We start from the raw sequence: 12,899 nt of genomic DNA on the forward strand, positions 1-12,899 counted from the left end.
TACCCGAATGCAGTAAGCCAAGGTAAGTTGCTAGCTAGCATTAAACTTATCTTATAAAAAGCAATCAATCAATCAATCATAATCACTAGTTAACTACACATGGTTGATGATATTACTAGTTTATCTAGCGTGTCCTGCGTTGCATATAATCGATGTGGTGCGTATCGTTGCTCCAATGTGTACCTAACCATAAACATCAATGCCTTTCTTAAAATCAATACACAGAAGTATATATTTTTAAACCTGCATTTTTAGCTAAAAGAAATCCAGGTTAGCAGGCAATATTAACCAGGTGAAATTGTGTCACTTCTCTTGCGTTCATTGCACGCAGAGTCAGTGTATATGCAACAGTTTGGGCCGCCTAATTTGCCAGAATTTTACGTAATTATGACATAACATTGAAGGTTGTACAATGTAACAGGAATATTTAGACTGATGGATGCCACCCGTTAGATAAAATACGGAATGGTTTCGTATTTCACTGAAAGAATAAACGTCTTGTTTTCAAGGTGATAGTTTCCAGATTCGACCATATTAATGACATACGGCTCGTATTTCTGTGTGTTTATTATATTATAATTAAGTCTCCCCCTCTGATTTGATAAAGCAGTCTGACTGAGCGGTGGTAGGCACCAGCAGGCTCGTAGCATTCATTCAAGCAGCACTTTCATGCATTTTGCCAGCAGCTCTTTGCAATGCTTCAAGCATTGAGCTGTTTATGACTTCAAGCCTATCAACTCCCGAGATTAGGCTGGTGTAACCGATGTGAAATGGCTAGCTAGTTAGCGGGGTGCGCGCTAATAGCGTTTCAAACGTCACTCGCTCTGAGACTTGGAGTAGTTGTTCCCCTTGCTCTGCATGGGTAAAGCTGCTTCGAGGGTGGCTGTTGTCCATGTGTTCCTGGTTCGAGCCCAGGTAGCGGCGAGGAGAGGGACGGAAGCTATACTGTTACACTGGCAATACTAAAGTGCCTATAAGAACATCCAATAGTCAAAGGTTAATGAAATACAAATGGTATAGAGAGAAATAGTCCTATAATTCCTATAATAACTACAACCTAAAACTTCTTACCTGGGAATATTGAAGACTCATGTTAAAGGAACCACCAGCTTTCATATGTTCTGAGCAAGGAACTGAAACGTTAGCTTTCTTACATAGCACATATTTTACATAGCACATATTACTTCTCCAACACTTTGTTTTTGCATTATTTAAACCAAATTGAACATGTTTCATTATTTATTTGAGGCTAAATTGATTTTATTGATGTATTATATTAAGTTAAAATAAGTGTTCATTCAGTATTGTTGTAATTGTCATTATTTCAAATAAAAATAAGAAATCGTCAGATTAATCTCTATCTGCTTTTTTTGGTCCTCCAATAATCGGTATCGGCGTTGAAAAATTATAATCGGTCGACCTCTAATTCAGGACTGGCAATTACTATCCATAGAGGGCCATAGAGGTCAAGGAACTGTGAGAACAGATCTGAGAACAGATCTAAGAAAAGAGCTAATGCAGCGTTATAACGGTAATATACTGGATGAGATGACTCAAGATGATTGAGGTTGATGTGATTGCTATTCCTCTTTATATTCCTCTCTATTCCTAGTTATTCCATAGGGATGATGTTGAAAGGCATGACTAGGGTTGCCAAATTCCCTGGTTTTCCAGAAATCCTGTTGGAGCATTCCGGATTTCTTTCTTATTCCCCAGGATTCCAGGAATCCTCCAACTGGGATTTTAGGAAAACCAGGGAATTTATTGAAAGTTTGTGGGAATTTTGCAAGGTCGTGACTTGTTTTGGGGAACGGAAAATATCAGTCAGGAGAGACTGGGTTAGATGGATGCCGGCTAGGTGAGGTTAGGGGTCAGTCATGACGCAATGGACCGAGGAAAACACCCATCATTATAGCACCTCTAATGCTGCCTCTCTTCTGCTATTAACCAACATTAGTACTCAGACACACAGACCGTACAGTTTGTACTGTAGATGTGTAGTGGTGTAATAATGTTATATGATGGACTGATTGATCTTCTGTTTTATGTGTGATGGAAGTGCCTTAATGTGTTTGGACCCCAGGAAGAGTAGCTGCTGCAGGAAGTAATGGGGATCCCTAATAAATACTAATACACACACACACACACACACACACACACACACACACACACACACACACACACAAACTGGTTATGGACAAACTAACTTTCACACACTCAATTTACCCTAACCCCTCTCTCTCTTTCTCTCTCAGTGTGCGGATCCAAGCGGTGAATGTGATTGGCTGTGGCCCGTTGAGCCCACCTCTGGTGGTTAGGACGCGCCCCCTCCCTCCGGCCCCTCCTCCTTTGGAATGTTCGGCTGCCGGCCCCCAGAGCCTGAAACTGAAGTGGGGGGAGAACGCTGCACACACACACACCCGCGCCCTGCTCTCCAATGACATGTTCTACACACTACAGATGGAAGATAAGAACCACAGGTAGAGTATAGAGTACACACACACACACACACACACACACACACACACACACACACACACACACACAGCTACTACACTCCAATGGTTCCAATGGCTCAAGGCTCAATGTTATGTACGGCCTAGATAAAAGCATCTGTTAAATGTCCATATCACAGTTCTACTGAAGGAAAATACTTCAAATGCATTGTGTGTGTGTGTGTGTGTGTGTGTGTGTGTGTGTGTGTGGGTGTGGTGTGTGTGTGTGGGGGGGGGGGGGGGGGGGGGTAGGTAGGTAGGTAGGTAGGTAGAGGAAACGACAGTAACCAGTAGATCCAGGGAGAACTCACGATGAGAACATCTAGACTACAGAACTAATTAGAACCATGAACTGGTCAACCATGCAGTCCATTAGAGAACAGACCGAAGGAAGGAGAGAAATAAATAGAAAGGTAGGGAGAGAGGGAGGAGGGAGCGAGGGAAGGAGGGAAGTGGTTGGAGGTTGAAGGGAAGGAAGGAGGTAATAAAAGGTAAGTGAGAGAATTAGAGAGACTGTCTGTCTGCCTAGCAGTGCCTTGGGTGATGGGTATGCTTGGCATCCCTAGTCACAGCCACATTACGACATGGATAACTGGTGTGGTTGGCATCTTGGCATCCCTAGCCACAGCCACATTACGACATGGATAACTGGTGTGGTTGGCATCTTGGCATCCCTAGCCACAGCCACATTACGACATGGATAACTGGTGTGGTTGGCATCTTGGCATCCCTAGCCACAGCCACATTACGACATGGATAACTGGTGTGGTTGGCATCTTGGCATCCCTAGCCACAGCCACATTACGACATGGATAACTGGTGTGGTTGGCATCTTGGCATCTTGGTATCCCTAGCCACAGCCACATTACGACATGGATAACTGGTGTGGTTGGCATCTTGGCATCCTTAGCCTCAGCCACATTACGACATGGATAACTGGTGTGGTTGGCATCCTGGCATCTTGGCATCCCTAGCCACAGCCACATTACGACATGGATAACTGGTGTGGTTGGCATCTTGGCATCCCTGGCCACAGCCACATTACGACATGGATAACTGGTGTGGTTGGCATCTTGGCATCCCTGGCCACAGCCACATTACGACATGGATAACTGGTGTGGTTGGCATCTTGGCATCCCTGGCCACAGCCAGAGGGTTGTGGACTAACTGACGGGGCGGTAATTAACTGACTGTCCAGTATGACCCCCACAATGCGAACATACACACCCTTCTATTCTAGCAGAGCTGAACTGCTTTCACAGCTTGGTGAGTATATACCCCTCCCCATCTCCTCCTTCATACTCATACGGTCACCCCCCCACCAGACAGCTCTCATTGAATTACATACTGTACCCCTATTGGGCCATGAAATATAGCAGGTCACGTGACAAAGGAGATGATTGTGAACTACAGGAAAAGGAGGACCGAACACGCCCCCATTCTCATCGACGGGGCTGTAGTGGAGAAGGTTGAGAGCGTCAAGTTCCTTGGTGTCCACATCACCAACAAACTAGAAAGGTCCAAACACACCAAGACAGTCGTGAAGAGGGCACGACAAAACCTATTCCCCCTCAGGAGACAGAAATGATTTGACATGGGTCCTCAGATACTCCAAAGGTTTTACAGCTGAACCATCAAGAGCATCCTGACTGTTTGCATCACCACCTGGTACGGCAACTGCTCGGCATCCGCCCGTAAGACACTACAGAGGGTAATGCGTACGGCCCAGTACATCACTGGGTCCAAGCTTCCTGCCATCCAGGACCTCTATACCAGGCGGTGTCAGAGGAAGGCCAGAAAAATTGTCAAAGACTCCAGCCACCCTAGTCATAGACTGTTCTCTCTGCTACCGCACGGCAAGCGGTACCGGAGCGCCAAGTCTAGGTCCAAGAGGCTTCTAAACAGCTTCTACCCCCAAGCCATAAGACTACTGAACATCTAGTCTAATGGCTACCCAGACTATTCACATTGTCCCCCCCCCCTCCCTTCTCCACACCACTGCCACTCTCTGTTGTCATCTATGCATAGTCACTTTAATAACTCTACCTACATGTACATACTACCTCAACTAACCGGTGCCCCCACACATTGACTCTGTACCGGCACCCCCCTGTATATATTATTTTTGTTTCGTTTTTTGACCTGCCCAGGGAAAAACTCAGGGTTCTAGTTACAAGCTGACCTTGTCTTGTGGTCAGGAAAAACTCCTCTCCCTATTGATCTATGCACCATATAGCCTACACCTGTAGACCCATTTCCTGGGCGCGTCATCCCACGTCTTATGCGCAGTTCTCAATCAAAACATTGGTTTGTTTACACGGAAGTAAATATGACCACGTCCAACTTCAGGCGCAGCTCGTGCACGTTAGCAAACACGTAATCAGACGGTTATCGTCTACCATCGGAGGATTGATTACCGAGCAAGCCAGCGAGCCAAGGGAAAACATCCCAAAGAGATCTTGTTGAACACAGCTTTAGCCATCAGACTGGTGTGCTGTCATTGTCATCACTCACTCAGCTAGGTTTGTCAAGGTCTTGACGCCCGTGTATAGCTATCGGCTACAGGGGTTTTTGTCGCGAGCGTGCGCGCTTCACTCGAACGTGACGTTTGCTTGTATTCACCAAGCCGGAGTAGGAAAATAAATGCAGGCTAGAACTGCATCTCAAATGGCACCCTATTCCCTGTATAGTGCACTAGTTCTGACCAGGGCCCATAGGGGCCTAGCAGGTGCCCTTAACACAAGTCTGTAATGCATGTAATGGATCCGTGTGATTCCTGACACTTCTCAGACTGATGAATATTGACTCATTACTTCTGTTAAGAACATGTCATTATGAGGAGTTTAGCTGCATTTAGCAGTCTCTCTCTCTCCCCTTCTATCTCTCTCCCCTTCTACCTCCTCTCTATCTCTCTCCCCTTCTACCTCCTCTCTATCTCTCTCCCCCTCTACCTCCTCTCTATCTCTCTCCCCCTCTACCTCCTATCTATCTATCTATCTCCCCCTCTACCTCTCTATCTCTCTCCTATTCTACCTCCAACCTCTCTACCTCTCTCCCCCTCTACCTCCTCTCTACCCCCAGTCTCGCCCCCTCTCCTCCTTTCTACCTCTCTCCCCCTCTACCTCTCTATCTCTCTCCCCTTCTACCTCAACTCTATCTCTCTCCCCCTCTACCTCCTCTCTATCTTTCTCCCATTCTACATCCTCTCTCCCCCTCTCTCTCCCCTTCTACCTCCTCTCTATCTCTCTCCCCTTCTACCTCCTCTCTACGCCCCCTCTACCTCCTCTCTATCTCTCTCCCTCTCTACCTCCTCTCTACCTCCCCGTCTCTCACCCTCTACCTCCTCTCTATCTCTCTCCCGTTCTACCTCCTCTCTACCCCCCTCTCCCCCTCTACCTCCTCTCTATCTCTCCCCTTCTACCTCCTCTCTACCCCCTCTCTCCCCCTCTACCTCCTCTCTACCTCCTCTCTATCGATCTCCCCCTCTACCTCCTCTCTATCTCTGTCTACCTCCTCTCTATCTATCTCCCCCTCTACCTCCTCTCTATCTCCCCCTCTACCTCCTCTTTACCCCCCCTCTCCCCCTCTACCTCCTCTCTCTCTCTCCCCCTCTACCTCCTCTCTACCCCCCCTCTCCCCCTCTACCTCCTCTCTATCTCTATCCCCCTCTACCGCCTCTCTATCCCCCCTCTCTGTCTCTATCCCCCTCTACCGCCTCTCTATCCCCCCTCTCTATCTCTCTCCCTCCTCTCTATCCCCCCATCCCTCCTCAGGGTAGAAAGGGGATCATCAGAGCTATATGGATTTAACTGGCAGTAACTAGCAGTATTGGATACCCCCTCTCATCTACCCTCCTCACATTTTCCCAGTCCTTCTCTCCCCTTCTACCTCCTCTCTACCCCCCCTCTCTGTCTCTCTCCCCCTCCCCCTCTGCCTCCTCTCTATCCCCCCTCTATCTATCTCTCTCCCTCCTCTCTATCCCCCTATCCCTCTCTCTATCTATCTCCCTCTGCATGTGTCTCTGCAGGGTAGAAAGGGGATCATCAGAGCTGTATGGATTTAACTGGCAGTAACTAGCAGTATTGGAGAGCCCTCTCATCTACCCTCCTCACATTTTCCCAGTCCTTCTCTCCCCTTCTACCTCCTCTCTACCCCCTCTCATCTACCCTCCTCACATTTTCCCAGTCCTTCTCTCCCCTTCTACCTCCTCTCTACCCCCTCTCATCTACCCTCCTCACATTTTCCCAGTCCCTCTTCTCCCCTGCCGCTCCTAAACAGACAGTATTAGGGCTGAATTACCTGGAATCTCTGTAATTGACAGATTGCTATGGTAACGAGAGAGAGAGAGAGAGATAATTATTGGCAGTGAACAAAGACATATCAAATGACCAAACAGCAAATATTGTTTTCATTTCTACAATGACCTTCTCAAACTCATGTGGTGTCCTGACACCGGTCTGTCTGTCCCCTCCCCTCTCTCTCTGTAAGATGTCCTAGCCATGTCTGAATCCTGGCTTAAGAAGACCACCAAAAACCCTGACATTTCCATCCCTATCTATAACATTTTTCGACAAGATAGAACTGCCAAAGGGGGCGGAGTTGCAATCTACTGCAGAGACAGCCTGCAGAGTTATGTCGTACTATCCAGGTCTGTTCCCAAACAATTCAAGCTTCAACTTTAAAAAATCCACCTTTCCAGAAATAAGTCTCTCACTGTTGCCGCTTGTTATAGACCCCCCTCAGCCCCCAGCTGTGCCCCTGGGCACCATATGTGAACTAATTGCCCCCCATCTATCTTCAGAGCTCGTGCTGCTAGGTGACCTAAACTGGGACATGCTTAACACCCCGGCCACCCTACAATCTAAGCTTGATGCCCTCAATCTCACACAAGTTATCAATGAACCTACCAGATACAACCCCAAATCTGTAAACACAGGCACCCTTATAGATATCATCCTAACCAATTTGCCCTCCAAATATACCTCTGCTGTCTTCAACCAAAATCTCAGCGACCATCGCCTCATTGCCTGCATCCGTAATGGGTCTGCGGTCAAACGACCACCTCTCATCACTGTCAAACGCTCACTTAAACACTTCAGCGAGCAGGCCTTTCTAATCGACCTGGCCCAGGTATCCTGGAAGGATATTGACCTCACCCCTTCAGTAGAGGATGCCTGGTTATTCTTTAAAAGTGCCTTCCTCACCATCTTAAATAAGCATGCCCCATTCAAAAAATTTAGAGAGATATAGATATAGCCCCTGGTTCACTCCAGACCTGACTGTCCTTGACCAGCACAAAAATATCCTGTGGGTTCTGCATTAGCATCGAATAGCCCACGTGATATGCAACTTTTCAGGGAAGTTAGAAACTAATATACACAGGCAGTTAGGAAAGCTAAGGCTAGCTTTTTCAAACAGAAATTTGCATCCTGTAGCACAAACTCAAAAAGTTCTGGGACACTGTAAAGTCCATGGAGAATAAGAGCACCTCGTCCCAGCTGCCCACTGCACTGAGGCTAGGAAACACTGTCACCACCGATAAATCTACTATAATTGAGAATTTCAATAAGCATTTTTCTGCAGCTGGCCATGCTTTCCACCTGGCTACCCCTACCCAGGTCAACAGCCCTGCACTCTCCACAGCAACTCTCCCAAGCCTCCCCATTTCTCCTTCACCCAAATCCAGATAGCTGATGTTCTGAAAGAGTTGTAAAATCTGGACCCCTACAAATCAGCCGGGCTAGACCATCTGGATTCTCTCTTTGTTACGCTCGTCGAAATGATCGGACCAAGGTGCAGCGTTTTAATCTTTATTAAAAATGAACACCTAAAAACAACAAAAGGAGAACAAACGTAACGTTCGGTAGGCTACAAGAGCTGTACAAAAACAACATCCCACAAAACTAAGGTGGCAAAACAGGCTGCCTAAGTATGATTCCCAATCAGAGACAACGATAGACAGCTGTCCCTGATTGAGAACCATACCCGGCCAAAACATAGAAATAAAGAACATAGTTTCCCCACCTGAGTCACACCTTGACCAACCAAACATAGAGAATAAAAAGATCTCTACGGTCAGGGCGTGACACTCTTTCTAAAGTTTTCTGCCGAAATTGTTGCAAGCTCTATTACTAGCCTGTTCAACCTCTCTTTCATATCGTCTGAGATCCGCAAAGATTGTAAAGCTGCCACGGTCGTCCCCTTCTTCAAAGGGGGAGACACTCTAGACCCAAACTGCTACAGATCCATATCTATCCTACCCTGCCTTTCTAAGGTCTTCGAAAGCCAAGTTAACAAACATATTACCGACCATTTCAAATTCCACCTTTCCTTCTCCGCTATGCAATCTGGGTCCGAGCTGGTCATGGGTGCACCTCAGCCACGCTCAAGGTCCTTAACGATATCATAACCGCCATCGATAAGAGACAGTACTGTGCAGCTGTATTCATTGACCTGGCTAAGGCTTTTGACTCTGTCAATCAACACATTCTTATCGGCAGACTCAATAGCCTTTGTTTCTCTAATGACTGCCGCGCCTGGTTTACCAACTACTTCTCTGATAGAGTTCAGTGTGTCAAATCGGAGGGCCTGTTGTCTGGACCTATGGGAGTGCCACAGGGTTCAATTCTCAGGCCGACTCTCTTCTCTGTATACATCAATGATGTCGCTATTGCTGCTGGTGATTCTCTGATCCACCTCTACGCCGACGACACCATTCTGTATACTTCCTTGGACACTGTGCTATCTAACCTCCAAACAAGCTTCAATGCCATACAACTCTCCTTCCGTGGCCTCCAACTGCTCTTAAATGCAAGTAAAACTAAATGCATGCTCTTCAACCGATCACTGCTCGCCTAGCATCACTACTCTGGATGGCTCCGACTTAGAATATGTGGACAACTACAAATACCTAGGTGTCTGGTTACACTGTAAACTCTCCTTCCAGACTCATAATCGGCTTCTTATTTTGCAACAAAGCATCCTTCACTCATGCTGCCAAATATACCCTCGTAAAACTGACCATCCTACCGATCCTCCACTTCGGCGATGTAATTTACAAAATAGCCTCCGACACCCTACTCAACAAATTGGATGCAGTCTATCACAGTGCCATCCGTTTTGTCACCAAAGCGCCATATACTATCCACCACTGCGACCTGTACGCTCTCGTTGGCTGGCCCTCGCTTCATACTCGTCGCCAAACCCACTGGCTCCAGGTCACCTACAAGTCTGCTAGGTAAAGCCCTGCCTTATCTCAGCTCACTGGTCACCATAGCAGCACCCACTCGTAGCACGCGCTCCAGCAGGTATATCTCACTGATCACCCCCAAAGCCTATTCCTCCTTTGGCTGCCTTTCCTTGCAGTTCTCTGCTGCCAATGACTGGAACGAATTGCAAAAATCACTGAAGTTGGAGACTCATATCTCCCTCACTAACTTTTAGCACCAGCTGTCAGAGCAGCTCACAGATTACTGCACCTGTACATAGCCCATCTGTAAATAGCCCATCGAACTACCTCATCCTCATACTGTATTTATTTATTTATATTGCTCCTTTGCACCCCAGTATTTCTACTTGCGCATTCATCTTCCGCACATCTTTCACTCCAGTGTTTAATTGCTATATTGTAGTTACTTCGCCACCATGACCTATTTATTGGCTCCCTTATCTTACCTTATTTGCACACAATGCATATAGACTCTTTCTACTGTGTTATTGGCTGTATGTTTGTTTATTCCTTGTGTAACTCTGTGTTGTTGTTTGTGTCGAACTGCTTTGCTTTATCTTGGCCAGGTGGCAGTTGTAAATGAGAACTTGTTCTCAACTTGCCTACCTGGTTAAAGAAAGGTGAAATACAAATGAAATAAATAAAGATGCAGTGAAAGAACTACACCCCCACCTCTGCCTCCCCCTCTCTCTTCTTATCGTCATGTTTCCTGTCTCGCTGCCTTTATTTGTGTCCATTTGAAGCTCGGAGCGCGTAGCCACCCTTCCTCCTACATACACAGAGTTGTTCTGTCTTTTGTAGCCTATCATAGCCGGTGTGTTTTGTTAGGCTTTTGATGGGGGTATACCTGCTATGTAATGTTCTCAGAGTGTGTGTTGTGTACCTGCTATGTAATGTTCTCAGAGTGTGTGTTGTGTACCTGCTATGTAATGTTCTCAGAGTGTGTGTTGTGTACCTGCTATGTAATGTTCTCAGAGTGTGTGTTGTGTACCTGCTATGTAATGTTCTCAGAGTGTGTGTTGTGTACCTGCTATGTAATGTTCTCAGAGTGTGTGTTGTGTACCTGCTATGTAATGTTCTCAGAGTGTGTGTTGTGTACCTGCTATGTAATGTTCTCAGAGTGTGTGTTGTGTACCTGCTATGTAATGTTCTCAGAGTGTGTGTTGTGTACCTGCTATGTAATGTTCTCAGAGTGTGTGTTGTTTATTTCAGGCTAAGTGGTGTGTTAATTGTTAGGCCCTGGTTGTGCCAAACTGCCTTGCCAGAACTACCCTGGGTCATAACTCATCATTTACACACACACACACACACACACACACACAGACACACAGACACACACACGGTCTGCCAGCACTGATGATTATGGAAATGTCCTGAGAGTAAAAACAGAATTTCGTTGGGCAGAGATGGACCTGTTTACCGGATTAACTGGTCCTACTGCACATATGCAATAAAGAGAACATAACAACAGATGATATACCCTAAAAGACGTGTGTGTGTGTGTGTGTGTGTGTGTGTGTGTGTGTGTGTGATGAGTGAAAGACGTGTGCGTGCGTGCATGCGCATCTCTTCCCTACAATAAAGGCTTCACGTGAAGTTATGTCTCTGTCACTATCAGACGCTTAGCTGAAGCTCTCAATCTCCCTCACTCACTCACTCACTCACTCACTCACTCCCTCCTTACCCATCTACCTCTTTCCACTGCCTTCTCTCTTTATGAGAGCCTGCTTTCATCATTTTATTGGACTCCTTATTGTTCTCTCTTTTCCCCTCTCTTTCTCTCTTCCTCTCTCTATCGCTCCCTTTCTCTCTCTCTCTTTCTCTCTTCCTCTCTCTCTATTGCTCCCTTTCTCTCTCTCTCTTTCTTTCTCTTCCTCTCTCTCTCCTAACCTCTCAATCTTGTCTTTCTGTCCAGGTTTGTGTGTATCTACAGAGGTCCCAGTCATACTTACAAGGTGCAGCGCCTGACCGAGTCCACCAGTTACCGGTTCAGGATCCAGGCATGTAGTGACGCAAGGGAGGGACCGTTCTCAGACACACATACCTTCTCTACCACCAAGACTGTACCCTCCGCACTCAAAGGTAAGGGTGTGTGTATGTCTGACGGTGCGTGTGTTTCCGTCACAGGAGGCTGCTGAGGGGAGGAAGGCTCATAATAATGTCTGGAATGGAATGAGTGGACTGATATATCAACCACATGGAAACCATGTGTGATGTGTTTGATACCATTCCATTTATTCCGTTGCAACCACTACTAAATTCAGCAAAAAAAGAAACGTCCCCTTTTCAGGACCCTGTCTTTCAAAGATAATTCGTAAAAATCCAAATAACTTCACAGATCTTCATTGTCAAAGGGTTTAAACACTGTTTCCCATGCTTGTTCAATGAACCATAAACAATTAATGAACATGCACCTGTGGAACGGTCGTTAAGACACTAACAGCTTACACACGGTAGGCAATTAAGGTCACAGTTATGAAAACTTAGGACACTAAAGAGGCCTTTCTACTGACTCGTAAAAACACCTAAAGAAAGATGCCCAGGGCCCTGCTCATCTGCGTGAACGTGCCTTAGCCATGCTGCAAGGAGGCATGAGGACTGCAGATGTGGCCAGGGCAATAAATTGCAATGTCCGTACTGTGAGACGCCTGAGACAGCGCTACAGGGAGACAGGACGGACAGCTGATCGTCCTCGCAGTGGCAGACCACGTGTAACAACACCTGCACAGGATCGGTACATCCGAACATCACACCTGCGGGACAGGTACAGGATGGCAACAACAACTGCCCTAGTTACACCAGGAATGCACAATCCCTCCATCAGTGCTCAGACTGTCTGCAATAGGCTGAGAGAGGCTGGACTGAGGGCTTGTAGGAATGTTGTATGGCAGGTCCTCACCAGACATCACCAGCAACAACGTCGCCTATGGGCACAAACCCACCGTCGCCTGACCAGACAAGACTGGCAAAAAGTGCTCTTCTCTGACGAGTTGCGGTTTTGCCTCACCAGGAGTGATGGTCGGATTCAAGTTTATCTTTGTGGGAATGAGCAATACACTAAGGACTGTCGAAACCATCCAGGGTGGTGATGCCAGTCGGGCGTGCGGGTGCAGGCAGCGAACGGTTGAAAAGCATGCATTTGGTTTTACTAGCGTTTAAGAGTAGTTGGAGGCCAC

General features: G+C 46.8%; 1 protein-coding gene across 3 annotated transcripts in view; it reads left to right on the forward strand.

The window, feature by feature from the left end:
* The window catches only part of LOC110495706 (fibronectin type III domain-containing protein 3B), a 129,671-nt gene that overhangs the window by 112,324 nt on the left and 4,448 nt on the right, over positions 1-12,899 (forward strand). For all 3 annotated transcript variants that reach the window (XM_090207959.1, XM_090207960.1, XM_090207961.1), the window contains exons 24-25: positions 2,256-2,480; positions 11,639-11,805. In XM_090207959.1, coding sequence (XP_090064085.1) covers positions 2,256-2,480; positions 11,639-11,805 — 392 coding nt within the window. The remainder of the gene's footprint in view (positions 1-2,255; positions 2,481-11,638; positions 11,806-12,899) is intronic.

This window comes from Oncorhynchus mykiss, chromosome 18 (assembly GCF_057628025.1).
Source record: "Oncorhynchus mykiss isolate SJ-2025 chromosome 18, ASM5762802v1, whole genome shotgun sequence".
NCBI lineage: Eukaryota > Metazoa > Chordata > Actinopteri > Salmoniformes > Salmonidae > Oncorhynchus > Oncorhynchus mykiss.